Genomic DNA, 27,480 nt, shown 5'->3' on the forward strand with positions numbered 1-27,480 from the left:
GTAAGAAATATTTTCATGTACATATTGTATATAGATTTATATATATTAATATTTTTTCTTAAATATACATGCATGTGTGATTATATATATATACACACAAAATGATTATACACAGTGCACCCACATATATTATGTAAACACAAACTTTTATTTTGGATGTGATTAATCGCGATTAATCGTTTGACAGCCGTACTCAGGATTGTTTTGCATTGTTGGCATAACATGTTATTGTACCTTATTTAAAATTATCTTGTATTTTCCATGTGCTTGTATGCGTGGCATTAAACTATTAAACCATATTTTGTGTCACTTTTGTTGCTAGGTTTTCTTTGGTCTGTACTTTGTCCAGGTGGTTTGCCATAATATTTGAGTCGGTGTAAACTGCCAGAAGGTATTTTAGTCATAAATGTTAGTGGATCTCGTGGATTACAGCTTACAACGCAGATGAGATGTAGGTCTTTTAGAACTGTAATAGGAAGTTCTTTACTATTTCCTGCTGTGCAGTAATCCCAAAGCATCAAAAGCAGGTCACCTAAACTGAGCAGATGTTTGATTTCTGTGTCATCCAGATTGAGACCACTGTGAAGTGGTCACGAATTCACAGTGAATATAGACAGCTGTTTCAAAGTTTGAGGATTTTGAAAGTTTTATGCTTGCCATGGCTGCATTTATGAAAAACAGTAACAATGTGTAATATTATTAGAATCGAGATGTTTTCTATTTTTATATATTTTAAAATATAATTTATTCCAGAGATGGCAATACTGAATTTTCAGCAGCCATTACGCCAGTCTTTAGTGTAACATGATGATCCTTCAGAAATCGTTCTAATATGCTGATTTGCTGCTCGACTATTATCAATATTGAAAACGGTTCCATGCTAAAATATATTTGTGTTCAAAAGATAAGCATTTGAAATGTAGTTTAACACTGTCAACTTTGCTCAATTTTGTGGGTATTTGCTAAATAAAAGTATTACGTTTTGTTTTTTTTGTTGTTGTTTTTTTAATCTTAGACAACCAACTTTTTAACAGCAGTGTACGGTCTCTGAAAATTTGTTCGATTTGTTTGCGACTTAAATGATAAGATCAGCTGGGAGAATTCCTGTCCTTAACAGTCCTGCTTCATCACAGCCTCACCTTTAAATCTTACATCATTGTTACTTGTTTGCTAAGCACAAAGATATCCTCACATTTCTATTTCATTGAATAATTTGATCATCACTGTACCGTCACATTTTTTCACTCATTCAAGTAGTTTGGAAAAACAAAAAGTTGTTTGTGTGTAAAATATGCATTATAATAGTATTATATTAACAAATTCACACTCACAAATTTCTAGTGAGTGATTTATGACAGTGATTCTCGACAGGTTTTGCTTCATAACCTAGATTTTATATTTGAGATTTATTGGTGTTTATTGTACAACAGTGAACATAAACGCCCTTACAATCAAATAATGATTTCTAAATACAAATTCCTTTATTATTATTTTTAAAATAACTCTAGTTAAATAATTCTATTTAATTGTTGCGTTTAATTATATGGACAGTGAGGAAAAATGCTTATATCAGAACAGGCCCATTTTTAGGTCATGACCTATCAGTTGAGAACCAATAGTTAATGATATAACGGACATTGTTTCATTCAGTTCCTTTCCTTTCCTGTTTGCATTGCCAAAACTAATAATGAGAAACAATTAATCTCTCTCTGATGTCATAATGTTTTTCAAACAGACAGACTTTCTTTTACAGCTGTTATATGGCACCGAAACGTGTTATAGATTCACACAGAGTTTTGTAGCCCTTTGGATGATTGTAAATGGCAATTATACACAGTTTTCAGTAATGCGTCTGCTGTGTTCAATCTGCTGACCCTGAGGACAAATGCTTTGCAGTTTAGCTTCGCATCTTTAAATATACTGACACAGCATGCGGCGCTTCAGAGACCCAGTGAAATTTCGTATCCCTGCTTTATAGGGACCTAAACTGGTATTCTCAGAAATGCACACATAATCAAAAAACAATTGCAAACATACACATAGAGAGCGAGCAAGTCTAGACCTCTCTCGAAATCTCCACAGAAACTCAAATAACAGCATCAATTCTGTTCAAGTACCTGTGTTTATAACAAACATGTGTGGCGGATCTCTCTCTTGCTCTCTCCATTCATTCCCGTTTAAGTGCGTTTATATTGGACTGGAAACATTTCTGGAGTTGTTCTTGCTTTGTTTGTGTCTGCTGGGGTCAGTGACCTGAGTGATGGATTTGTCTCTTTACTAAATCAAAATTGACGTGTAAATGAGTTATAGACCTCAAGAGTTATAAACCTCTAAATACCAAAGTAAATAAATACAAGTAAATAAATTTTTTAGTGTTTGTTGTTTAACGTATTTGTCGCTGTTGTCCAGGAGATGAAGGACAATGTGCCTGTGATGTTGATCCTGCAGATGCAGGGAATCTTGAGGGAAGAGTTAAATGGAAGTCAATTCCATTAACCGATGTTATAAGACTAAAATGTAATTTTCATGATAATTCATTCTGAAAATCATTCTAAAAATCATGTATGTTTTAGGCATGTTATCCAAGCAGTAATGGCAAGGAAAGCCCTTTTATACTTTTATTTTTAGTATTTTATTTTTAGTATTTTGTGTGTTTCTCCCTGCTTCTAGGTATTGATAAATTGTGGCATTTCTTTGTTGTTAAGAATCCAGTATTCACATCATTCTTTTGTCTTTTAACGGTCTCGTCTTCTGTCCAAACATACCGCTCCATCTTTAAAGAATTATCGACTTTTAAGACAACAGGTGACCTGTAAATGTTTCCATTGCACTTTTGCAGTGGAATTGAAGCGCAGATTCATTTAGACTTGAATTTCCTCATTTCAGTTGCTCATAGTAAAATAAATAATACAAAATTATTTATGATTTGAACTTTTTAAATTTCAGTCTGCATTAGCAGAATTTATGAAAATAAAGATGTGTTGTGTTTGAAGGTCTGTCTGCAGCTTTTCGTTTTTGTCGCCATCTCTGTTTGAAATCTGCAATTGCAGTTACTTGTGGAATTATCAACTTTACCTCAGTTGTACTTCAACACCCTCGACACGGCACAGCACGGATGAACACAAAGTTTGAGTAGACTGAGGCTGTCAGTCATCCATCGCACCGGTGTGGATACTGTCATTCAGAATCACAGATTATTCTTTTTGGAAGTATGACCAACATAATAATTTTCACCGGAAAATGTTATCTGAACAAATAAGAAACATCCAATTTTGTTCTGGTTCTGACATTGCAGTAAATCTCGCTGAATCACTTATCATATCAAAACAGTGCAAATTATACTTTGTTCTTAAATTGTTTATGTTGACAATGTCAGCATTGCGTGACTACATGTAATGTCCTTCCAATATGTATCCTTGTTTTCGCATGGGCCGGTTGCAGTTTCTTTTTTTCTGTATGTTAGCCACTCCAAAGTCCGAACAAAGTCTTTTGCATTTTACAGCTGGTGAATATGTTGTCACTGGTGATTGTTGTTTGAACCTTTCTGGATCCGCAATCAAATTGATAAGTTTAATTATACCAAGTGCTGTGAGAAAAGGCTATGAATCTCCACCTCCAGCATCCTCACACACAATATAGCCTACTAGCCGAGACTCTTCTTTATGTGTACAGAAGTGACGCAAAGACATGCTCGAAAATTTCGAAAGGCCTTACCGCTTTGAGTTGAGCTAAGGCAAGCAGAGCACTTGCTGGACACTTGCTGGTTGTTTATTTTCTCAAATATTTATTTTGGATAATTTTTAACCCCCAAAAATCGACGTACTGCAGCTTTAATGTGTTTTTATCGAAAGCAATGGCTTTAAGATATTTTTCAAGTGTGTCTTAAATGTCCAAATACTTTTTGAACTGACTGTATATTTATATTCACTAAGTGTATTTTTTAAAGAGTTTGTTTGCTTATATTGATTTGTGTTTTTCTTTTGGTTCTTAACGGAGTCTGGTTTTCTTTTTTTTAATCTCTAACTCTTATGAAAGTTCAAACAAATCTGAATTCAGCACGTCTTTTTTTTAAACACTTGGCTGTTCTTTTCCCACCAGTCTTTTTGTAGAACTGCTGTCTGCTCGGCCGTTCAGACGTACAGCCCCACTAAAACATCAGACTTCCTGTCCTTACTTTGCCATTTTTCCAAACGCGGTGAAGAGAGCGAGCAGAAAATGACATGACTGCACAGGAAACAACAAACTGAACATTATAGGCTGGTTTTTGCTTTCATGGAAAAATGTAAAAAATTGCTGCTTCAAGCTTCAGGTTGCACTTGCCACTATTTTGTGGCTTGTCAGTTTTTGCCAGAACTGCATGAGTTCAGAGGAGGCCAAACACACACTCTCATCATCTCTCTCTTCTCCCTCGCTCGCTCTCTCTCTCACTTTTTAATTCAGTGTGCTTTCTTGGCATGACTTTTAACCATAAAATATTGACAAATCATTCAGTCAGTACAGGATCAGGTACAAATAAATGTTCACACATAACACTGATGTGCAGCAACAAAGCAACTGGGAGTCATTAATTTTTCGAATTAGTCGTTTCAGGTGTCTGGTGTTAAAAGTTTAATTGTAGGTATGTAGATGAGTGATGATGTCATGCAATGGGCATACAAAGGGAAGACATTGGACCACACGTGATCCATCTCCTTTTAGATACTTGGCATAATGGAAAGATTCATATGACTATGTAAATAATTTCACTATGTGTTTTGTTTCTGCACACCTACAAAAACAGATTGCTGCAAATACATACAATTATTTTTTTTTAATTTTTTTTTTACTCTGTCAAAATAATATATATATATATATATATATATATATATATATTACAATGATTGTTTATTTCTTATTTTCTTTAAACCTCACCTTGCAGTGATCAAATATTTTTTCATCTGGAAGCCATGAACTCCCTCAGTCTCTCGGGTGGTTGTGATTGGCATATTTTCTGGAGTTGAGGGATTATTAAGGGATGTTAATAAAGAATAAAGAGCTTCGGGCTGGCCAACCAAACTGATGTCAAGTGCAGGGGAAAGTCTTTTTCCCCCTTTCCTCTGGGGAAGAGAATGTTCGTGAGGTTGAAGGATTGCTTAGCGTGGCTTGGACTAATGATATGGTGCATGATTGCATGTGTGGTGCCCTTTAGAAAGAGAGTGTGTGTGAAAGACTAGAAGCTAAGAAGCAAGGGGAAAAAATATTTTCTTTGCTTTCAGGTACTTTACCATGCTGTCAGTTTCTGTTATGTCTTTCTTTATGGGCCTGTTTCATTACTTCTGCAGTGCACCCCTATAGTTGTCTTAAGGTAATTTTGAAGAGTTTTACTTTCCTTTGTTCAGTTTTCAAGCATAACCAAACTTATTTGAGTGATTCAAACACGCAGGTTGCAGTTACATATCTACAAATGTGTTTTTAGGTCATTTAGAAGAAATATTTATAATATCCTTCTGTATAACATTGCTTAAGAGACATACATGATATACTATTGCAGAAAATTGCAAATAGTGCAAATGATTTGCAACCTAAAAGGGTTTGACACTTGAGGGGCAGTACAAAATCAGACCATGATACCTATGTTGTAGATCCATTCTGTGCAAGTTTGTTTGGATGTATCGTTGAATCGTTAGCCTTGGTAGATGGACATTATAAATGTGAATCATTGTGTACTTAAACCTGACCTTAGAAGCCCCCTCACTGAGGGATCTTGCTTACGAATGTCATGTGTCATGGAACACATGATTATGAATGTCATGTGTCATGGAAATCTGCCTTAGATGTGCTGGATCTCCATCCTGCCTGGCTGATATATTTACTGGATGACTCGTTTCCTTTCTAAACCTCGAAGTACCGCTGCCTGCCTCTCACACCTTAAAATTATGGGATTATGAAAGTATTATAAAAGAATTCCTGCAATCCACACACAGCAGCTCATTCATTTAGGCCCGTCTCCATGTTGGTGGGCTTGCCAGTTGAACGGTCATATTGAAATGCACTTTAGATTTGGTTAAAATGTTGTAGTACCTCTGGAACTGCTGCTACTATGTGTGCTTTCAATGTATTTAGTGGAATATTTAATAAGGCTTGGGGTTTTTACCAAAACAACTGACAGCTATCAAGACATTTTGCATCAGTCTTAATAAGACTCATTGTGAGATTTTGATTGGTAGATTAAAATTATAAACTGTAAATTAGTGAGAGACAGTGGCTCATAGCGTCACATTTTTATTTTTAATTTGAGGAGGCACTGCTTGTAGACTGCTCATAGTGTGTGTTACTGTGGCCAGAAGTGTCTTGGCGTGTAAAACGTTCTAAATCTTGTTCAGGATGTAATCCTGAGGATGTGATTAAGGATCGCTGTCTCTATGAATGTTGCCAATGAGACGTGCACATGGACAGTGAGTTGTGCTGCTGTCAGCAAAAGTGCAGCAAAAATCGATGCTGAAATTACCATAGGTTGTGATGACGGCAAATAAGCTAGTGGATGTTCCTTTGTCCTTTGCCATCCTTTTCCCCTTTTCGAGGTCTTCATTTTTTAGTATCCTAATCTAATCCAATCATTCAATTAATTTAAATTCTGTAAACAAAATATGGGGAATTAAATATATTTCTGATTTTTTGGGGGATTATCTTTATTATCTTTTATCTTTAATTATTAGACACTTACACTTTTTGTTTCTTTCTTTTTGTCTTGCAGGTGACCAAAACTCACTTGGATCACTAGGGATTGTGGAGACAAGGCGTAAATAAAATAATAAAATATCCAAAACTTCCCCCTAAAGGTAAAAGAGGACAAAGGGATCTTAACTTTGAATCTTCAATTTCTTCTTCAGAGTCCTAGAGCCACTTAGAAATCACCACCATACAAATGTGTACCCCTCTATCAATCAATCATAAAGACCTCACATTGGATTAGTATCAGAAAGAAAAAATGACAGACACAACAAATCGCCATCTAAGGCACAAGTTGCAGAGCTTAGGGCGACGTCTGGATGAGCTTGAAGAGGCCAGAGGAAAACTACAGAAAGCTGAAGATGAACTTCTTGACATTCAGGACAAAATCATTCAGGCTGAAGGGAGTAATTCCTCACTGCTCGCCGATGTGGAGGCAATGCGGAAGAGATTGCTCAAAATTGAAGGCAAAGATGAAGAGGTCAGGAAAGCAGAGGATCTTTGTCGGGATGTTAGGGAGAAACTAGATCAGGAGGAGAAACTTACCAAGGATCTTAAAGTAGAGATTGAGCGTCTTCAGCGCAGAATGTCTGAACTTGAGAAGCTTGAAGAGGCTTTTGGTAAAAGCAAGTCAGACTGTACCCAGTTGTGCCTTAGTCTTAATGAGGAGAAAAACCTGACCAAAAAGCTTGCTGCAGAGCTTGATGCCTTGAAGGCACGTGTAAAGGAAGTGGATACCTCTGAAACTCGACTGGACAGGGCAGAAAAATCCCTTACAGCAGAGATGGAGAAACTAAAGAGTCTCACTCAGACATTTGTGAATGAACGCAAACGACTTCTTGAAAGGCAGAGAGAGGATGAGAAAATCATACTCAAACTGACAGAGAAGCTTGAACGTCATAAAAACAAACTGGGCACAGCAGACCACACCCGATTTGATTCTAGAGATCTTAGAATTGAGGATGAGTTCTCAACAGGTCTTACATGCAAACTGACCAGGAAGAAGAGTTTTGAATACTTAAAGCATTCAGATGACCTTGATTTGAGAAATGAGTCAGAGAATGAAAAAAATTGCATAGAGGGACAGGAAGATAATAAGGTAAAAGACCTCAGTCAGGAAGTGGAAAGATTGAAAAATCGTTTGAAGCAAATGGAGTTAGTGGAGGAGGACTTGAAGAACGTGGAATCCAAGAATGCTGAACTGATAGAAAAGTACCAGCATGAGAGGAACCGTAGTCAAGCTCTCCATGACCAGGTTGAGCAGATGAAACAGCAGCTTAATGGTTGCAGCAATAGTAATGGAAACTCTGCAATTAGCAGCATTACAAAGGCCCTGGAGAATGGCAAGGCGGAAAATGAGGAGATCAATGTACGAGGTGGCGTCAGACAGGAGACACCTAAATTCCTAAATAGGAGTCCTGCTGCTTCTGAACCAGTCATCTCCAAGTACAAAAGCAGAGAGGCATCTCCTCAGCAAAGGCGAGAAACTAAACTGAGGAACAAAGACCTTTGTCACTCCACAGAATGCTCCCCAAAGACTGTACGAAGGACTCTTAGTCCAGCACATAATGTCAGGAAAGGTTTGAAGACTGGTGCTCCCAGTGCTGTTTCTGACAATGAGACAAAAGATGGCAAGAAAGAAAAAAAATGTGGAAGTGGCTCATCAAGTGAAAGCAAGAAAATGTCGGTCCTTAGTCGCTATCCTCCAGCTGCTGATTACCAAAAGCCTTTGAAGCCATCGGTCAAGCAAAATGACAGTGATAGCAAGAGGAATCAAGTGGACAAGTTGTCCAGATACCCTGGAAGTGATAATGAATCAGCCAGGGCTGCTATCATTGACTCATCTGAGAAAGGACTTAATGAACCTGGGAGTTTATATCAGGATGCTTCTGCGTTGTTGAGTCTTTCCAAGGCAAACGGATCCTATACTGCTTACAAGTCTCAAGTCTCATCTGTTCTGAGTGATCACGGTTCTGATGGTCACTCCTCAGCTTCTGAAACCGAATCCACTGGCTCCAGGCGATCGGCAGGTGAGCAAAGTGACCCCCTGATATCAAGTGCAAGTGGAAAAACATCATCAAAGTATACCAGATACTCACGACTGCAAGAATCTTACTCTGATGGTTCCTCAAAGGGCCCCTTTGGTGAGGAGCAACACAGGCCTCTTACAGTAGAAGGGGATACCCAAGAGACTATGCATACTACCTCAGGTATTGAGATCCGCAGGGTATGCAGTCCTCGTGAAGCCCTCCAGTCAAAAGCTGTCATCAAGCAAGCCATTGTTGAGATTGACAGGAAGGAAGTGATGTCAGGGAGAATCACAGAGCCTTTGACTACCAGTGGAAAACCCAAGATCTCCACTAAGCCAGTATTGACTAGCAAGATGACCAGCAGTATCACCTTCTATCCCAATGATCCCAGCTCCTCTCGAACAAGCAGTCGGAGCAGTAGTTTGTCAAGCGAGCCCCCTTCCAAGGAAAGGCACACTTCGACTAGTAATATTGTCATCAGCCCCAGCAGTGAGCATAGGGGTAGCATCTCTATACCTTACGAAATATCCATCCCTAAGAGTGAGATCACTCTGTGTCAAAGTGAGACTGATGCAGACCACTCTGAACCTCACGGTTACCTTGAGACCGCTCCTGTGGAGGCAGCCCTCCTGTCTCAAAGTAGCTTCAGCCTCCAGTCTTCAGGTGCTTCAGACTTAAATAATGACATTGAATCTGGGTTTGAGAGCAGCAGTAGCAGCACCACTGTGACCAGCTGGAGAAGCCACCGTCAAAACCACCACTCATATGATGACAGTTTGCCAGAAATGAGAAACATCACTGTCAGGAGCACTTGGAGGAGCCGTGGGGCAGCTTCTGTAAATGAATCTGCTCGAGCAATAAGGCAAGATGGCTCGGAGGATGAGGGCGAGGCTCCAACCACCTGGAGAGCATATAGGGCTACTACAGTGTTGGACACTCCATCAAACACTAGCACTGTTGCTAACTTTGGAGGTAAACCAAGCCCAGCCGAGGTATACATGCGTAGGATCAACAATGCAGCACCGTCTATCCCTGAACAAGGACGAAGGAACAAGAAGACGCCTTCACCAGAGAGGGCTATTGCGCATGAGCCTGTCAGCGCCCAGCAACTTCAGCCAAGAGGCCGTAAACAACCCATGGTGAGTACTGATTTTTTACCTTTTGGCCATAACTAATAATGTAGATTCCAGAAGCGTGCTGTAAGTGAATTGTTCTGTCAACCAATGGTTGTTTTTCACTGTGAGCACCGGGAATTCTTTAGATAAGGATAAACGGGAGCTTAAAATATGCTAATGCAAAATATCTGTTCATTCAGATCCAAAGTTAGCAACAGTGCTAGTGTTTGATGGAGTGTCCAACACTGTAGTCTTGTGTGTTTGTTTTATTTGTAGTTTGTTTTGCCCTTTAAGTTCTGTGTACTTGTCCTACCACCTGTTAATGATCTCAGTAGAGCCTTTAAGTCTGTGCACATATTTGGTGCCACCATCTTGATTAATAATTCTTAGCCATGGAATTTAACGCTTTTGTTTTCTAAAAGTTTTGCTTGATTTGGAAGTCTTTCTTGTAATCCTCTGCATCTGGAAGGAGAGGTGGACAGATATTTTGTAAGCATGAAGTATTTTTAGATCATTCTTCATCTGCTGAAAGAGAAAAATAGGCCCTTGAGGTATCTCTCTCTTCTGTTTTCTTGATATGAATATGTATATGATATAGTACACTACTTGTTTTTTTTATTATTTTTATAAATAAAGCTGTTTTGTACTAGTAACATTTGAGTGTAGTATTAGATATTGATACAGTACAGCTAATGACAAACAGGTCAGAGATCATGCTTTTGTTTTTAGAAAAGCTGTTAGTCAGGTCAACTGGCAGTTTTTGTCTCAACAGCTAAACCAATTTGAGTCTGGCGTCACCCCAGCAGTCAAAACAAGACGGGGAAAGCTGACCCTTTTCACTAGCTTTCACTCTTTTTCACTTACTGAGAATACAAGAAAGAGAATAGAGCTGCCCCCTATCAGTGCACCAATTACCATCATCCTCTCATTAAACATCTCAAACAGCCCAGCCTTCAAATTTACCCTCAACGATCTAATTAAATCACTGAGATGGCCCTCAAACATGGCCCCCTCCTGGCACACGACTTCAAAAACCGCCCTTTTCATTCTCCCTCGCTTTCTGGTTTCTCACATTCTATTTCATGCCATGTTTGTTTTCTTTGTCTGTTGTTCTGATGGATGGCAAATGTCTGATCATTTATCTGAGAAAGCTGAAAGATTTATGCACTAGTGAATTCTAGCACTTGCATAAGCAGAGGTCAGATCATTTGTCTTACTCCCTTCTCTATCACCAAGGTTAGTTTTCTTTGTACTACAGATGGTTCTTCATGCTGTCATTGCAGCTGTAAGTTAATATACTGCTATTGTGATCACATTCACTCTTATTTTTCTCTGTTGGGGATTCTCCAACATGAATCTTTTATCTTTTTTTATCTTTAAAGCATCTGTCCATCTGTAGAAGTGAATGTGATTTGTACCATAAAACTTTAAATCTTTTTTACCAAGAAATTTAAATAGGAAAAAAGAAAAAGTTGTTTCCAGAGAGTAAAGATATGTATGGATGGTTCTTCCACTGTGAGCCTTTTTTGGCCTTAAACACTCCCTGTAGTTTATTTTTCTATACACATTCTTTACAGAAGAATTATAATAATAATTTAATGTAATTTCAGTCCTTTTTCGGAATGACTCAATTTCTGTTATTACCACCATAGTAGCGATGTAAATTACATTTTGGAATTTAAAAAAAAAAAAATTATGTGGAATTTTATGTATACTAAATGTACAAATGATTAATATTTTCAAACTTTTTTGCATAATTTGACTTTTTTTTTTTTAAGATTAAGCCGTCATTTGTGTAAAGCGTTGCAGTTTTTACATTCAAAAATATTGAGATTATTTATGCTTATTTCACTTGTTTAAGTAATTATTATTTTAAAAATAATATATTTTTTATAATGAATTATCATAGTTTTAGTATATTGAAAGTATGGGTTTGAGATAAGGCTAAAACAATCAAATCTATACAGTAGTACATAAAATAAACTTAAAATAAATGAATGCCCTTATTTGAAGAAGCACCCACATATTCTTAGTCTAACAGGCTTCAACAACTGATTGAAAGCAAACTTCATCCATTCCCCCTCAATCTGGAGTCCATTAGGAAGGATTTATCTAATCAACCATGGTCAGGCATGCATTCAGCTTTATCTGTAACTCATGTGATTTCTTTCCCCCCTGAATTTAGACTAATCTTCTCAATAAATACCTCACTCAGGGTTATCACAATGATTGTGACACACACAAACAACATACAACATGATCAATGTTTAAATGAAGAAACCCTTTAACCTTAGAATTTGGTTTGCTTTTCAGTTACTTGTAGATTATTACGGGTTGTACATTGTAAAACTAGTAAATGGAACGGAAGAAAATTACCATCACAATTGTGAATTCTGTACTGAATTGTTGATTCCTTTTATTTCTCTGGACCGTATCATATAGCATCATTTTATCTCTGCGTTCTCTACAGTGGAATAGCTTGACAATGGGTGTCTTTATTTAAACCTTCAGACAGATTTCCAGACTGTGTCTTACACAAGATCAATACCACAGTGATTTGAGGAGATTCAATCCGTCCATCAATGACGCTGTGGTGTTGTGCTGACAGAGGCAGAGGTTTTATCTCCTCCATAATTAATGACGGCACATGTCCAGGACTGTCCTCGAAGATCAAGGTCATCTGTTTCATGTCTCTTACACAAAGCCTATGTGAGTCAAATATATGTGCTGAAGTCATTAATACTCCTGCTGCGAGGAGAGTTGTATAAAGTAAAGTAATCCCGTTCAGCCAGATGTCATGTTATGTTTAGCGCTGGAATGACTTTTCATCCGTGCTTAGAAAATTACACAAATCTGGAGTGATTTATGGAGGAATTTTGATCACAGGTTCATTCTGTATTTGTTTTTATTTTTATCTTTTTTTCTGGAAGTTAATATGGGAAAAATAATGCTTATGCAAGCAACCATTAGCTGCTTACTAATGTACAGTACTGAAAGTGACTATCTGTCGTATAATAGCACTTTGCTTAATGGCACCTGTGTTGTGTGATTTTAAAATCTTTTAAAAGCTTGTCTGGACAAAGTCACATTGTAAATTTGAGGGCTGAATTTGTGATCCTTTTATGTTCTTTCACTTTGGGTGTGCTTTTATCTTGTTAAATGTCTCTTAATGAGGATACACTTCCAACTAAGGAAAGGAAAAAATAGTGCTTTAGCAATAAAAATATTTATTCATTTGCAGTGTTCCAAAAAGTGCATTAACCATACAAGAGTATAATGTAATGTGGTAATACTATAGTACGGCATTGTATTGGAAAATGATAATGTGAATGTAATGATAATGTGAAAACGTACATTACTTAATTACTTATAAAATAAATACATTTTTAAATATGACTTAAAAGTGTCAATTGATGGAGCTGACCTCACTTGGAATGGGTGACTATTTCTTTGGTAGGTTTGGGACCTACCAAGGAAAAAGCACAATCTCCTTTTTGATTTTAAATGAGGGACCTTTTGAAAGTGGTGAGAGTAGAGAATAAGATCATTGATGTAATGAGAACTTTAAAATCATTCCTGAAATTAACAGGAAGCCAATGTAAGGATTGTTGTACAGGGGTAATATGGTCTCTTTTTCTTAACCCTGTTAAAAGCCTGTTTCTTACCTTGCTGGTGCATTTTTTTTTTTTGCCGTGTATGAATGAGTGTATGAATGGGGGAATATGAGGCAAATATGTAAAGCGCTTTGGTGGCCATTGGGTCTATGAAAGCGCTATATAAATGCAGTCCATTTACCATTTACCATTTTTCACTAACTGTAAGCGGAGTAGCATAATCTGGGGGGAGACAATATATAAAGAATTACAATAGTCAGTCTTTGATGAGATAAGAAGTAACCGCAATTTCCAAATCCTTATTGAATAGAAAATACTTTACTTTAGCAATTGATCTTAGGTTAAAAAAGCATTACCAACAGCACCAATCTTTATTAAAATGTATTATTCATTTTTTTAAATTTAGTGAGGAATCCAGAATTACCCCTAAACTCTTTAGATGATCTTCAATCTTTAAGGACAAGGAACCTAAATGATCAGGAAAGGTAGATGAGATGGGAGAACCTACAGTCAAAACCTAATTTATTTAGAGAACGTAACTAGAAATACATGTCACTGTAACATTCCTGTACTTGTCCAGTGAACCGGTTTTATCTAAGCTCACAGGAAAATAAAACTGGAGGTCGTCGACGTAACAATGTATGGAATACTATACTTCCGAAAAATTGTGCTTTGTGGAAGAATATACAGAGAGTACAGCAACGGCCCCAAAATCGACCCCTGAGGAACACCATTAACTATAGGGGCCATTGTTTCGCAGAAACTGTTCTGTCTTTTAAAAATGAGGCAAACCACTGAAGGGCTGTACCCTGGACACCAACCCAACACTCCAGATGGTTGAGAAGAATCTCATGTTCAATCTTATTGAAGGCAGCGCTTAGATCTAATAAAACTGAAACAACATTTGATCCTGAGTCCAACGATAATAATATATCATTAGTAGCATTGAGCAATGCAGATTCTGTGCTGTTCCCCTTTAAGTATCTTGTAAATCCCATATTACCTTTTTTGGTACTTTTTATTGTATTTTTAATTTAACCAATTAGTGTTTCAATTTCAACATACATTTCTTATAAAATATAACTACTAACTAATAATTTTAATAAAAAAATAAGGTTAAGGAAACAATAGTTAAACTCAACTTGCATAACTACAGCCTTACATAAATGCATACTTGAATCACATGAAACACTGGTGATAAAATAGTGGAATTTATTGAATTAGCTTTTATTAAAACCTTTCCAGAATGTCTTGTAACAAGCCTCATGTTCTTCTCTTGGTACTGAGTACATAAAGGCTTGACCTGTGTTAGACACTAAAAAAAAAAAACATTTGCCATTTCAGCACAATTAGAACTATTCTCATAATGTCTTTTAAAATTTATGTAACATGGACTTGCATGACCCATTCCGTCATGACATCTTTCTTTAAGATTGTGCTTTGGTCGTTTCCACCCGTTGCCCCTTCCTGAGTGACAGGGGAAGTTGCAAGGTTGCGCCTGCCCATTTGGCAGCCGATGCATCGTAACTGGTTTCCTGTACACCCACCTCTCGTATCCCAGCAGGCCTCAAGCCCTATTATGGACAATTAGCATCTGTCTGCAGTGTACGAAATTCCACAGCAGTGTGTGGCATATCCTGCTGCCTCATTTGGGAACTTTTTATAACTGACGTCATAAACCATTTGGTTGGCTGTGTAAAGTCTCCACCTTCATGGTAAAGAAAAGAGACAATAGGCGTTCTATATTGGGACTTGTTCTGCGGTCTGTGCAATTTCTCTCCTCTGAGGTGTCCTATAAGAGTGGTCTGTAAAAGAATTACGATTTTTATACTTTTGTCGAAAAGGACCATAATAATTTTTTTTTGGAACTTAGTAAATTTGCATGAAATACACATTTTCCCACAGACATTGAAAACCTGGAAATATAAGACGTTTTTAAAACACTGATTCTCATGTCTGGAAAATTAAAGTCCTGGCCATTTCTATTGTAAATACTGTATTTGTTTATTCAAAAAATCTCTTTGTCAGTCATGATTATTATTATAAATATTTTTTTTTTCTGCCCTAATGTCTTTAAGCAGGTTCAACCTGTAATGGCGTTTTTATATTTCACACGCTCTTAATGCATTACTGCACCATCAAGTGATTTATTTATTTTGTTGAAAGTGCATTTCATTTGCTTTAAATTCCCGTCACATTTTTCTGTTCAAATAAGGGAATCTTGTGTCCACAATATTAACTAATCAATCATATTGTGTATAATAGATGAAATAATCATGGGCAGGCAATTATGTGATTGTAACAGGGCTTCAGAACATGACAGAATTTGGTGGATAAATAGAAGAGCACTAAATAAGCGGGAAGTTTTGAGTCTATTGAAATCATTGTTGTATGTTTGTTCTCTTCCCAGTCATCAGATGATGGAGAACCTGTTCCGTCCTCATGGCGAAGGCAGCCCACAGGTGACGTGGACCCGTACGATAGGCCTGGGAGTCGTGGAGCTTGGTCTAGCAGAAACCGCCCAGCCGATGGGAGCCGGTCGTGGTCAAACCGACATCTGGAAAATTGATCCAAAATGCCCACATTTCCAACTAGGTATGTGTCTTCTAATAGCCATATTCAGTTAAACTCATCAAAAGACCAGAGGATTCTGGGTTATACTTAATTAAAGCAAGCTTGAAGCTAATTACTCAGATTATAATGAGTCCTGACCTAAAGTGTCCTTGTGTGTTTTTATTACCTCAGTTCTTGCATCTCAAAGCAGCCCCTGTGTGCAAGGAATGAAGCTCATCCCATCTCTTCAGTTACACCATGTCTTTAATAGACCCATCAGCTGATAAGAGTTGCAGGTAGACCCCAAAAGACCCCTGGGAACCTTGTCATCATACTCATACATCAACCTGTATGAATTCACTATCTTCCAGCTGTCGCTTTGGGAACGGAAGTCACATGGTCCTACAGCGATGAATCCTCTTCTGCTCCTCGTAGTGTATTAAAGTCGTCAGACATGACAAGGGAGAGGTGCAGACATGTGACTGCCTTGATGTTGGGAATATGTGAAAGGGGCTTTGGGTAATTGATATGCATTTTGAGAACCCCTCACAGACCTTTCTGATGCCACAGGTCTTGAACTCCATGTGTTATTCTCACAAGGAGCAAGTTACAGCTTCTCAATTATCTATCCAGTTTGTTTTTTTTTTTTTTCATTGGGATTATTGCACACAACTAAAATGCATTGATTATCCAGGCGAACACACACATAGGTGTATACATATTTTTTTGTCTTGTGTCTTAGGGGCCAGTAGTGTCATCCACATTCTTGGAGTACATGCTAAGGCCAACATTCTTCACTATTCATTGATGTACATATGCCCAGTTGTCCAAATTTATTTTGATCTCATTTGTAATTTGCTCCTTGAATCCGATCATGCCAATTTATTCTGTTATTAGTTTGTCTTTTTCCTTCATCTGCTATTTAACTGGATTTGATGATCTCACAACCAGCATAGCGAATGCACAGGGCCATCAAGACTAAACGTTTTTAAGAAAAGCTGGGAAATGCATCTGCATGTTGACCTTTCCCCATCTCAGTAGCTCTGAAGGGATTCTGGCTTTGGATTCCAAACCACTGGAGAAGAATCCGATCACCTAGAGGTCATCTCATTGTGACCTTGTCCATCTGGGTAGCTAACTGGGATTAACCCAAATTCTGGACATTTCGAGAGAATTTTCAGAGCTGACTCATTACAGACGCTCTTCTCTACTCGCTAAATTTGCACAGAAAGACTATGATCCGAACTGTCTTTGTGTCACAGAAAACCAGCGTTTGGGATTCTGCTGGTCCGAGTCAGTCTAATAAACCCCTAGACGGGTTGTGTTTTCAAGTTATTTCAGCCATAGAGCTTGTTGAGCCTTGAGGGTGGCTAGCATGACACCACAGAGGATGCAGAATGCTTCAGTTATGAATGCCTATGCCTGGATAAATGGCCTCACCATCGAAAACATCGGAATGCACATCACGTTGTCCTCGTGTGGTTAGAACTTGTTGAAATATAATTGAATAGAGCTGTTGCAGATGAAATGTTGTGTACTGTTTCCATTAGGTTTTAAACTCAAGTTCAGTGCCACCAACCATGTATTTTCTTATTCCTGCTCAGATTCCTTTTGTCCTCATACACTACTCTTGAGTGTCTGTGTGTATTAATATCTCTCTTATCCAATACCTTGAATCGACGATGATGACAAAGGGTCAATTATCCATCAGTCACTGGAATATGGGATGTTTTACTTTTCTGTTTGTTTTAATCTAATGCTGTATGTGTAATGTTGGTCTGGGGGTTGATGTTCAGGCGTCTCACTCGGTTATTACAGATTTAAAAAGATCCACACCTCACCATCACGGTCAGTTTTGCTTCGTTTTGTTTTCCTGTGCTTCTGTGCCCTGAATATTCATCCCTTTGACTTGGGCTGGATTGAGTCTTTGAAACAAAAGTGGAAATTTCTGTTTGTCTATCAATTTATCTTTTTTATTTAAGTCATTCTAATGAATTTGTAATTGCACTTAAATCATTAAAACAGCCTTACAAAAGTAAGAAAACAGTCTAGATCTTTCTGGAAATAAGTTTTTTCTAATGTATAATAATGTTCTCCGCTTTGGTTGTCTCTACACATGATTAACAGCAAAAAGTATTGCTTGCATAACTTAACACCACATTTCCCTAAATAATAGTGCCAACCAACTTAAAACGCATTTCATTTTCTACAGTAAGCTGCCCATACAAAACTTATTTTTTTATTGTTTATATGTTTTATTAAACTCATTTGACTTCAGGTGGCGGTTTGGCTTTGTACTTCTCAAATTTGCCCTACTTTATTCTGCAAAGTAAAAACAAACGTTTGTCTTTCCAAATGTATATCCCAGACTTCACCTCTACTTCCTGTTCAAGGGTCTCATGCTGGAGCGAACACGCTGGCTCCTGTATCTCATGCCCTTGCTTTCTCAGAATACCCTAGTGCCCTGGGCTGCTGTAATCCAAGCTGCTGGTCCCTAAAGCGGTTTTATTGGCTGGCTAAAGAAGCTGCAGCAGTAGGCTTGATATATGGTCCCTGGGTTGGTTTCAGGTCGGAGGTCAGTGCTGAATTTGATGGCCTTCTAACTTCTAAGGGAGGAAATGGGGCCAACTGGCAGCAAATAAAAAATACAAAGTGAAAAAGGAAGCAGAGTGGGTGACTGGATTGGTGTCCATGTGTGGTACCAAGAAGAACCAGGAGGGTCAGCCAGGATTCTGTAGGGATGGAAGGTTTTAGCTGTTTCCCAACTTCCGCAAATAGTTTCAGGCATTATGAATTGTAAATCCCTTTATAATAAATTTGTGCCCACTCAAAGCTTGCAAACATGATCCTAAAACTGCAGCATGACCCAGATTGATGTGATGATATATAGAGAGTCTGTACTGGAAATACCAGACTACATCTCTCTTCCCAACCCCCCGGCCAGGCAAAGGTCTCACGGCTGCTCTGTGGCTTCAACGCACAACCACAGCTGTCGGAAAACGTATATTTTATGCGCTCACAAGACAGTCCAGAGTTTCTGAAAGTTATTCTTTTTTTTAAAAAGAGGCCGACTGAAACCACAATTCGCGAGGAATTCTTCTTCATTTCTCAACCCCATTTACTGATGTGTCAATGTGCCGTTCACCCTCTGAAGTCATCTAACACATGTCTCAAATTTTCTTTCCTCCACTTCTGTCTTTAGCTCTCTGTGGAAATAATCGGTCTGAGATTTGGTTGCACGTCTCAGAACAGATTGAAGGTTATATAGTTTCGCATACTGTTCGTTTAAAAGAACTAGCAAAATCATGAAAATACGTCTTCCTACATGAAGATTTTCCCATCACCTTTATGGACATTTTGGCTAGCCAAACTTAACCTAGCTATGACACCAGTCAGGAAGCATTATCATGTCTAGCTTCTGACAGTTGGTTTTTAATCATTTTAAGTGGCAATTTTCTAAACCTTATTGAGAATAGTAGTTGTAATTATTGTATAAAAACATTTTTGAACAATAAAGTAATATTGAATGCACATAAGAGAACATTTGAAGGCTTTGACATGTGCACATTTGACATGTGCCTGCATTAAAAGCATTAAAAGGCCAAAAATAGGTCAATGTCATGAAATATCACACTCCAGATTCTGCACTTAACCAGCAATTAATTTATTTACCCCTTTCCCTAACCTTTATAGACTTCAATTTTTAATATGCCTGTTTTTCCCTTTTCTTTTTTTAAATCACTCCCCAGTTAAGTGAATGTACAGTCATCAAAGATGTGTAAATATGTACATGTGTTTTATGCACTGGCCAGAATAACAGAATAATTTCACCTGCAGCATTACTGTGAGACAGCTCTTATATTTTTCTGGGTTGAGAGATAGACTGTCCACATTATTTGTATATAATTGCAAAGTGTTTTATTGTCATGTGTGTCAATTATTGTTATTTTTTTCCTGTAAGGCCAAGTGCGATATATTTCAGTTGACACAATGTGCCAAAAATCATTCCAAGATATTTGTGTAGTTCTTTACAAGCTTTTCCTTCTGTTATCTGATTTTTTTTTTTCAAACTACAATCAAATAGTTTTATTTAAAAATATCTTGTAATTTTGTAAAGTGGGCCATGTTTAAGATATGTGAAGATTTGTCCCCCCTTGCTCTTGTTTATTTGTGTAAACGTGTACCTTATTGGACTCCTGGAGAGTGTTTTTTTTATTTTTAATTTCCATAAACTATTAAAGTTAGATTCAGTTAAAAGTGTTAATTAACCAGCTTTTCAGACATTGCCCACTTGTGCGTTTTTTTCTATCATTCTAAGAGAAGTTCCTGGGTGAAGTGTTTATTAAATGTAAGATGGCTATGTTGAGACAGGGGCAAAGTATGGTTCAGTTCTGTACTGTGCTCATCTTTTAACAACTGCTCAGACTGTGGGTTTCCCTTCTGTTCGTTCAGGGTTTATTCATCTCCTGTGCTGTATTAAAAGCGCTGCCAATGACAGATTTCGGGCCTTACACATGCCACACAAAGAAACTGAAGTTAAGTTCACTAATACGTTCTTAAACGGTCTCTAACACACTGCACATGTACAGGCCAGCACAGTTAAAAAAATGGAGCCTCTAGACCCTTCCAGAACTGAGATATTGAGATCCCACGAATCCACTATTTTTATAATGGCATAAATTCTATGTGGGATCTGTTATATCTCAGCTCTGGAAGGGTCTAGAGCCTCCATTTTTGCACTCAGGTCTAATTCCCATGGCCCTCTATCAGAATCCAGAGTTTCAAGAAGATTGGAGAAACTTATTTTTTCGACCCCCAAAAAAAACGGAAGGGGTAACACTGACGTTTTTTTTTGTTTTTGTTTTTTTTTGTGCGAAAAAATAAGTTTCTCCAATCTTCTTGAAACTATGGATTCTGATAGAGGGCCATGGGACTTAGACCTGAGTGCAAAAATGGAGGCTCTAAACCCTTCCAGAGCTGAGATATTGCGATACCACTTAGCATTTATGCCATTATAGATATCTCAATATCTCAGGTCTGGAAAGGTCTAGAGCCTCCATTTTTGCACTCAGGTCAAAGTCCCATGATCCTCTATCAGAATCCAGAGTTTCAAGAAGATTGGCGAAACTTATTTTTTCGACCCCCCCCCCCCAAAAAAAACGACAGTGTTACCCCTTTCGTTTTTTTTTTTTTGTGCGAAAAAATAAGTTTCTCCAATCTTCTTGAAACCCTGGATTCTGATAGAGGGCCATGGGACTTAGACCTGAGTGCAAAAATGGAGGCTCTAAACCCTTAAAGAGCTGAGATATTGCGATACCACATATCATTTATGCCATTATAAATATCTTAATATCTCAGGTCTGGAAGGGTCTAGAGCCTCCATTTTTGCACTCAGGTCAAAGTCCCATGGCCCTCTATCAGAATCCAGAATTTCAAGAAGATTGGACAAACTTATTTTTTCGACCCAAAAAAACCCCGAAAGGTCGGTTTTTTTTTTTTTTTTTTTTTTTTGTGCGAAAAAATAAGTTTCTCCAATCTTCTTGAAACTCTGGATTCTGATAGAGGGCCATGGGACTTTGACCTGAGTGCAAAAATGGAGGCTCTAGACCCTTCCAGACCTGCCTGAGATATTGAGATATTTATAATGGCATAAAATGCTACGTGGTATCGCAATATCTCAACATTAATCAAATTTTATATACTGACAACAATAAGAAACATGAATAAATGAGTAAAAGAACAAATAAAAGTAACCATCACAATAATCAAATGCATATAGAAGTCAACAACACATGAAACAAAGCTTTATTCAAACTACAAGCATGTATTTACAGCCGCTGATCCTACTGCCGACTCAACACAGTGGTTCCCATTCTGCGGCTTTATTCTGATGAATTCACCAGAGGGGACTGTGCCTTCGTGCCGGAGCTTGTTGCTGCGCTGCGCGCTTCACAATCTGAGGCAATAAGGGCAGGTGGAGCGATAGAGGGTCTCATAAGGGACTCATCCTCAGTGCTCACACCAGTCTGCAGACTTTTCAGATCCTACAAAAATGCTCACAAACATTACACAAAAGCAGTCATTTAACAGCACAATGTCATTTGATTTATCTATTAAAAATAGCCTTACTTTATGTTTGAGTAAAATCCATGAAACCTTTTTTTCCCCCAACAAATGCTGCCATCATCTTTCATTGCAGGTCCTGCTCCACCACAAAAGCTCTGCATCAAATGCAGAAATCAAGGCTCAGAAAGGTGTTGTAATTTCTCAGTTTGAAATTACAATCATTCAAATAACCTACAACTTAACATTCAATAGATTTTGTTATCCATTTCTGTAGTATATTCACTCAGAGCCATTGATGACACCATTCAGCATCATGAACCTCTCTCCACCGGATAAACACGCGTGTTCTTCTGTCCCTGTAACATACAGACAAGATTCACATTATGAGCTATACACTGAATTTACATGCTGAGGTTGATGTGTTAACTCACTTTTAATCCAACTTAAATGTTCCTTAATATATCAACAGTAATAAGGGACAAATTAAATATATATCATGTTTAGTTACTTTATAGATGGGTTTATTTACAGCACATATTTGGCTAATGTAAGCAGTGTTGACAACAGTGAATTATCCTACATAATAGCACACACATGTATTTTTCATGTTGGGATGTGCTCACCTGCAATACTTATACAATATTTCCCTTCCTGATGTAAACAGACATTTTAAATAAGCGTGTTTAAGATGTATGGTTATGTAAATCCACTTTGGAAACGTAACTGTACTGGAGCTCCCCTGTTAGCTATACATAATAAAACATGTGTTTATAGCAAAATAACAACTATACTATACTGTCTAACTACTTTAGACCTTCAACAGTTAAAACGTTTATTCTAAAGTAGTTTAACACGTCCGATTAAACACAATGGAACCGTGTTTACTCACATTTGAAAACCCCCGAGTCGCTGATCTCCGCGATGTTGATCTGATGTATCCTTTCGCGTGGCCTCATGGGATAGAAGAGTACCCATCGGACAGCACTCAAAAATCTGGGCGGATGCAGTAAGCCATCCGGGAACTTCTCGCCTACTCTTTTATGAAAACTGATGTTTCGAACGTACTGCTTCCTTCACGTACTGGTTGCGCCTACTATTTAGTAGGAAAGTAGGCATTGGAACGCACTTAAGTCCGAATCTCGCGACAATTACTACGTCACCCAGGTAATTCTCGGCTACTCTTTTGGATTAATTCATACTTTTTTTTGCTTGCCTACTCTTTTTCCCATACTAAATAGTAGGGAAGTATGTGGTTTGGAGCGCAGCCAATATCTCAGCTCTGGAAGGCTCTAGAGCAGGGGTCCCCAACTGGCGGACCGGGGTCCAGGTCCGGACCCCAATACCTTTTTATCCGGACCTTTAAACATTTCCGTTAAAAAGTTTTAGAAAAAAAAATCAAATGAATTTTTACCGAAAGTAATTTTTGAACAGGTGTACGCGCGGGCAGCTATGTCTGTGTCAGGTCCTTTGCAAGAGCCGGGGTCTGGAGAGATCACAAACTTTGGCTTGTACACACATTATGATATTCGAGAATTGATTATTATGGCTTTGTCAAAAAATAAGTTTTGCCAATCTTCTTGAAACTCTGGATTCTGATAGAGGGCCATGGGACTTTGACCTGAGTGCAAAAATGGAGGCTCTAGACCTTTCCAGACCTGAGATATTGAGTTATATATAATGGCATAAATGTTAAGTGGTATCGCAATATCTCAGCTCTGGAAGGGTTTCCTCCATTTTTGCACTCAGGTCAAAGTCTCACAGCCCTCTATCATAATCTAGAGTTTTGAGAAGATTGGAGAAACTTAATTTTTCGCCCGAAAATGAAAAAAAAAAACGAAAGGGGTAACACTGTTTTTTTTTTTTTTCGGGTCGAAATTTTGAATTTTGATATCTCAGCTCTGGAAGGGTCTAGAGCCTCCATTTTGGCACTCAGGTCAAAGTCTCGTGGCCCTCTATCATAATCCAGTGTTTTGAGAAGATTGGACAAACTTAATTTTTCGCCCGAAAATGAAAAAACGAAAGGGGTAACACTGTCGTTTTTTTTTTCAGGTCGAAATTTGGAATTTTGATATCTCAGCTCTGGAAGGGTCTAGAGCCTCCATTTTTGCACTAAGGTCAAAGTCTCGTGGTTCTCTGTCATAATCCAGAGTTTTGAGAAGATTGGACAAACTTAATTTTTCGCCCGAAAATGAAAAAACGAAAGGGGTAACACTGTCGTTTTTTTTTTCAGGTCAAAATTTTGAACTTTGATATCTCAGCTCTGGAAGGGTCTAGAGCCTCCATTTTTGCACTCAGGTCAAAGTCTCATAGCCCTCTATCATAATCCAGAGTTTTGAGAAGATTGGAGAAACTTAATTTTTCGCCCGAAAATGAAAAAAAACGAAAGGGGTAACACTGTCGTTTTTTTTTCGGGTCGAAATTTTGAATTTTGATATCTCAGCTCTGGAAGGGTCTAGAGCCTCCATTTTTGCACTCAGGTCAAAGTCTCGTGGCCCTCTATCATAATCCAGAGTTTTGAGAAGATTGGAGAAACTTAATTTTTCGCCCGAAAATGAAAAAAAACAAAAGGGGTAACACTGTCGTTTTTTTTTTCGGGTCGAAATTTTGAATTTTGATATCTCAGCTCTGGAAGGGTCTAGAGCCTCCATTTTTGCACTCAGGTCAAAGTCTCGTGGCCCTCTATCATAATCCAGAGTTTTGAGAAGATTGGAGAAACTTAATTTTTCGCCCAAAAACGGAAAAAAACGAAAGGGGTAACACTGTCGTTTTTTTTTTCGGGTCGAAATTTTGAATTTTGATATCTCAGCTCTGGAAGGGTCTAGAGCCTCCATTTTTGCACTCAGGTCAAAGTCTCGTGGCCCTCTATCATAATCCAGTGTTTTGAGAAGATTGGACAAACTTAATTTTTCGCCCGAAAATGAAAAAACGAAAGGGGTAACACTGTCGTTTTTTTTTTCGGGTCGAAATTTGGAATTTTGATATCTCAGCTCTGGAAGGGTCTAGAGCCTCCATTTTTGCACTAAGGTCAAAGTCTCGTGGTTCTCTGTCATAATCCAGAGTTTTGAGAAGATTGGACAAACTTAATTTTTCGCCCGAAAATGAAAAAACGAAAGGGGTAACACTGTCGTTTTTTTTTCAGGTCAAAATTTTGAACTTTGATATCTCAGCTCTGGAAGGGTCTAGAGCCTCCATTTTTGCACTCAGGTCAAAGTCTCATAGCCCTCTATCATAATCCAGAGTTTTGAGAAGATTGGAGAAACTTAATTTTTCGCCCAAAAACGGAAAAAAACGAAAGGGGTAACACTGTCGTTTTTTTTCGGGTCGAAATTTTGAACTTTGATATCTCAGCTCTGGAAGGGTCTAGAGCCTCAATTTTTGCACTCAGGTCAAAGTCTCACAGCCCTCTATCATAATCCAGAGTTTTGAGAAGATTGGAGAAACTTAATTTTTCGCCCGAAAATGAAAAAAAACGAAAGGGGTAACACTGTCGTTTTTTTTTTCGGGTCGAAATTTTGAATTTTGATATCTCAGCTCTGGAAGGGTCTAGAGCCTCCATTTTTGCACTCAGGTCAAAGTCTCGTGGCCCTCTATCATAATCCAGAGTTTTGAGAAGATTGGAAAAACTTGATTTTTCGCCCGAAAATGAAAAAAAACGAAAGGGGTAACACTGTCGTTTTTTTTTTTCGGGTCAAAATTTTGAATTTTGATATCTCAGCTCTGGAAGGGTCTAGAGCCTCCATTTTTGCACTCAGGTCAAAGTCTCACAGCCCTCTATCATAATCCAGAGTTTTGAGAAGATTGGAGAAACTTAATTTTTCGCCCCAAAACGGAAAGAAACGAAAGGGGTAACACTGTCGTTTTTTTTCGGGTCGAAAATTTTAACTTTGATATCTCAGCTCTGGAAGGGTCTAGAGCCTCCATTTTTGCACTCATGTCAAAGTCTCACAGCCCTCTATCATAATCCAGAGTTTTGAGAAGATTGGAGAAACTTAATTTTTCGCCCGAAAATGAAAAAAACGAAAGGGGTAACACTGTCGTTTTTTTTTTTCGGGTCGAAATTTTGAATTTTGATATCTCAGCTCTGGAAGGGTCTAGAGCCTCCATTTTTGCACTCAGGTCAAAGTGTCGTGGCCCTCTATCATAATCCAGAGTTTTGAGAAGATTGGAGAAACTTAATTTTTCGCCCGAAAATGAAAAAAAACGAAAGGGGTAACACTGTCGTTTTTTTTTCGGGTCGAAATTTTGAATTTTGATATCTCAGCTCTGGAAGGGTCTAGAGCCTCCATTTTTGCACTCAGGTCAAAGTCTCGTGGCCCTCTATCATAATCCAGAGTTTTGAGAAGATTGGAGAAACTTAATTTTTCGCCCGAAAATGAAAAAAAAAACAAAAGGGGTAACACTGTCGTTTTTTTTTTCAGGTCGAAATTTTGAATTTTGATATCTCAGCTCTGGAAGGGTCTAGAGCCTCCATTTTTGCACTCAGGTCAAAGTCTCGTGGCCCTCTATCATAATCCAGAGTTTTGAGAAGATTGGAGAAACTTAATTTTTCGCCCAAAAATGGAAAAAAACGAAAGGGGTAACACTGTCTTTTTTTTTCGGGTCGAAATTTTGAACTTTGATATCTCAGCTCTGGAAGGGTCTAGAGCCTCCATTTTTGCACTCAGGTCAAAGTCTCACAGCCCTCTATCATAATCCAGAGTTTTGAGAAGATTGGAGAAACTTAATTTTTCGCCCGAAAATGAAAAAAAAACGAAAGGGGTAACACTGTCGTTTTTTTTTTCGGGTCGAAATTTTGAATTTTGATATCTCAGCTCTGGAAGGGTCTAGAGCCTCCATTTTTGCACTCAGGTCAAAGTCTCGTGGCCCTCTATCATAATCCAGAGTTTTGAGAAGATTGGAAAAACTTGATTTTTCGCCCGAAAATGAAAAAAAACAAAAGGGGTAACACTGTCGTTTTTTTTTTCGGTCAAAATTTTGAATTTTGATATCTCAGCTTTGGAAGGGTCTAGAGCCTCCATTTTTCTCTATCATAATCCAGAGTTTTGAGAAGATTGGAGAAACTTAATTTTTCGCCCCAAAACGGAAAGAAACGAAAGGGGTAACACTGTCGTTTTTTTTTCGGGTCGAAAATTTTAACTTTGATATCTCAGCTCTGGAAGGGTCTAGAGCCTCCATTTTTGCACTCAGGTCAAAGTCTCACAGCCCTCTATCATAATCCAGAGTTTTGAGAAGATTGGAGAAACTTAATTTTTCGCCCGAAAATGAAAAAAACGAAAGGGGTAACACTGTTGTTTTTTTTTTCGGGTCGAAATTTTGAATTTTGATATCTCAGCTCTGGAAGGGTCTAGAGCCTCCATTTTTGCACTCAGGTCAAAGTCTCGTGGCCCTCTATCA

General features: G+C 38.0%; 1 protein-coding gene across 1 annotated transcript in view; it reads left to right on the plus strand.

Moving 5' to 3' along the window:
- Window positions 1-20,299, plus strand: part of luzp1 (leucine zipper protein 1) — a 40,647-nt gene extending 20,348 nt beyond the window's left edge. The window contains exons 2-4 of the mRNA XM_039680594.2: window positions 6,734-9,877; window positions 15,878-16,062; window positions 16,213-20,299. Coding sequence (XP_039536528.2) covers window positions 6,968-9,877; window positions 15,878-16,036 — 3,069 coding nt within the window. The 5' untranslated portion in view covers window positions 6,734-6,967 and the 3' untranslated portion in view covers window positions 16,037-16,062; window positions 16,213-20,299. The remainder of the gene's footprint in view (window positions 1-6,733; window positions 9,878-15,877; window positions 16,063-16,212) is intronic.
- Window positions 20,300-27,480: the final 7,181 nt, after the last annotated feature.

This window comes from Pimephales promelas, chromosome 15 (genome assembly GCF_988280905.1).
Source record: "Pimephales promelas chromosome 15, fPimPro1.hap1.1, whole genome shotgun sequence".
NCBI lineage: Eukaryota > Metazoa > Chordata > Actinopteri > Cypriniformes > Leuciscidae > Pimephales > Pimephales promelas.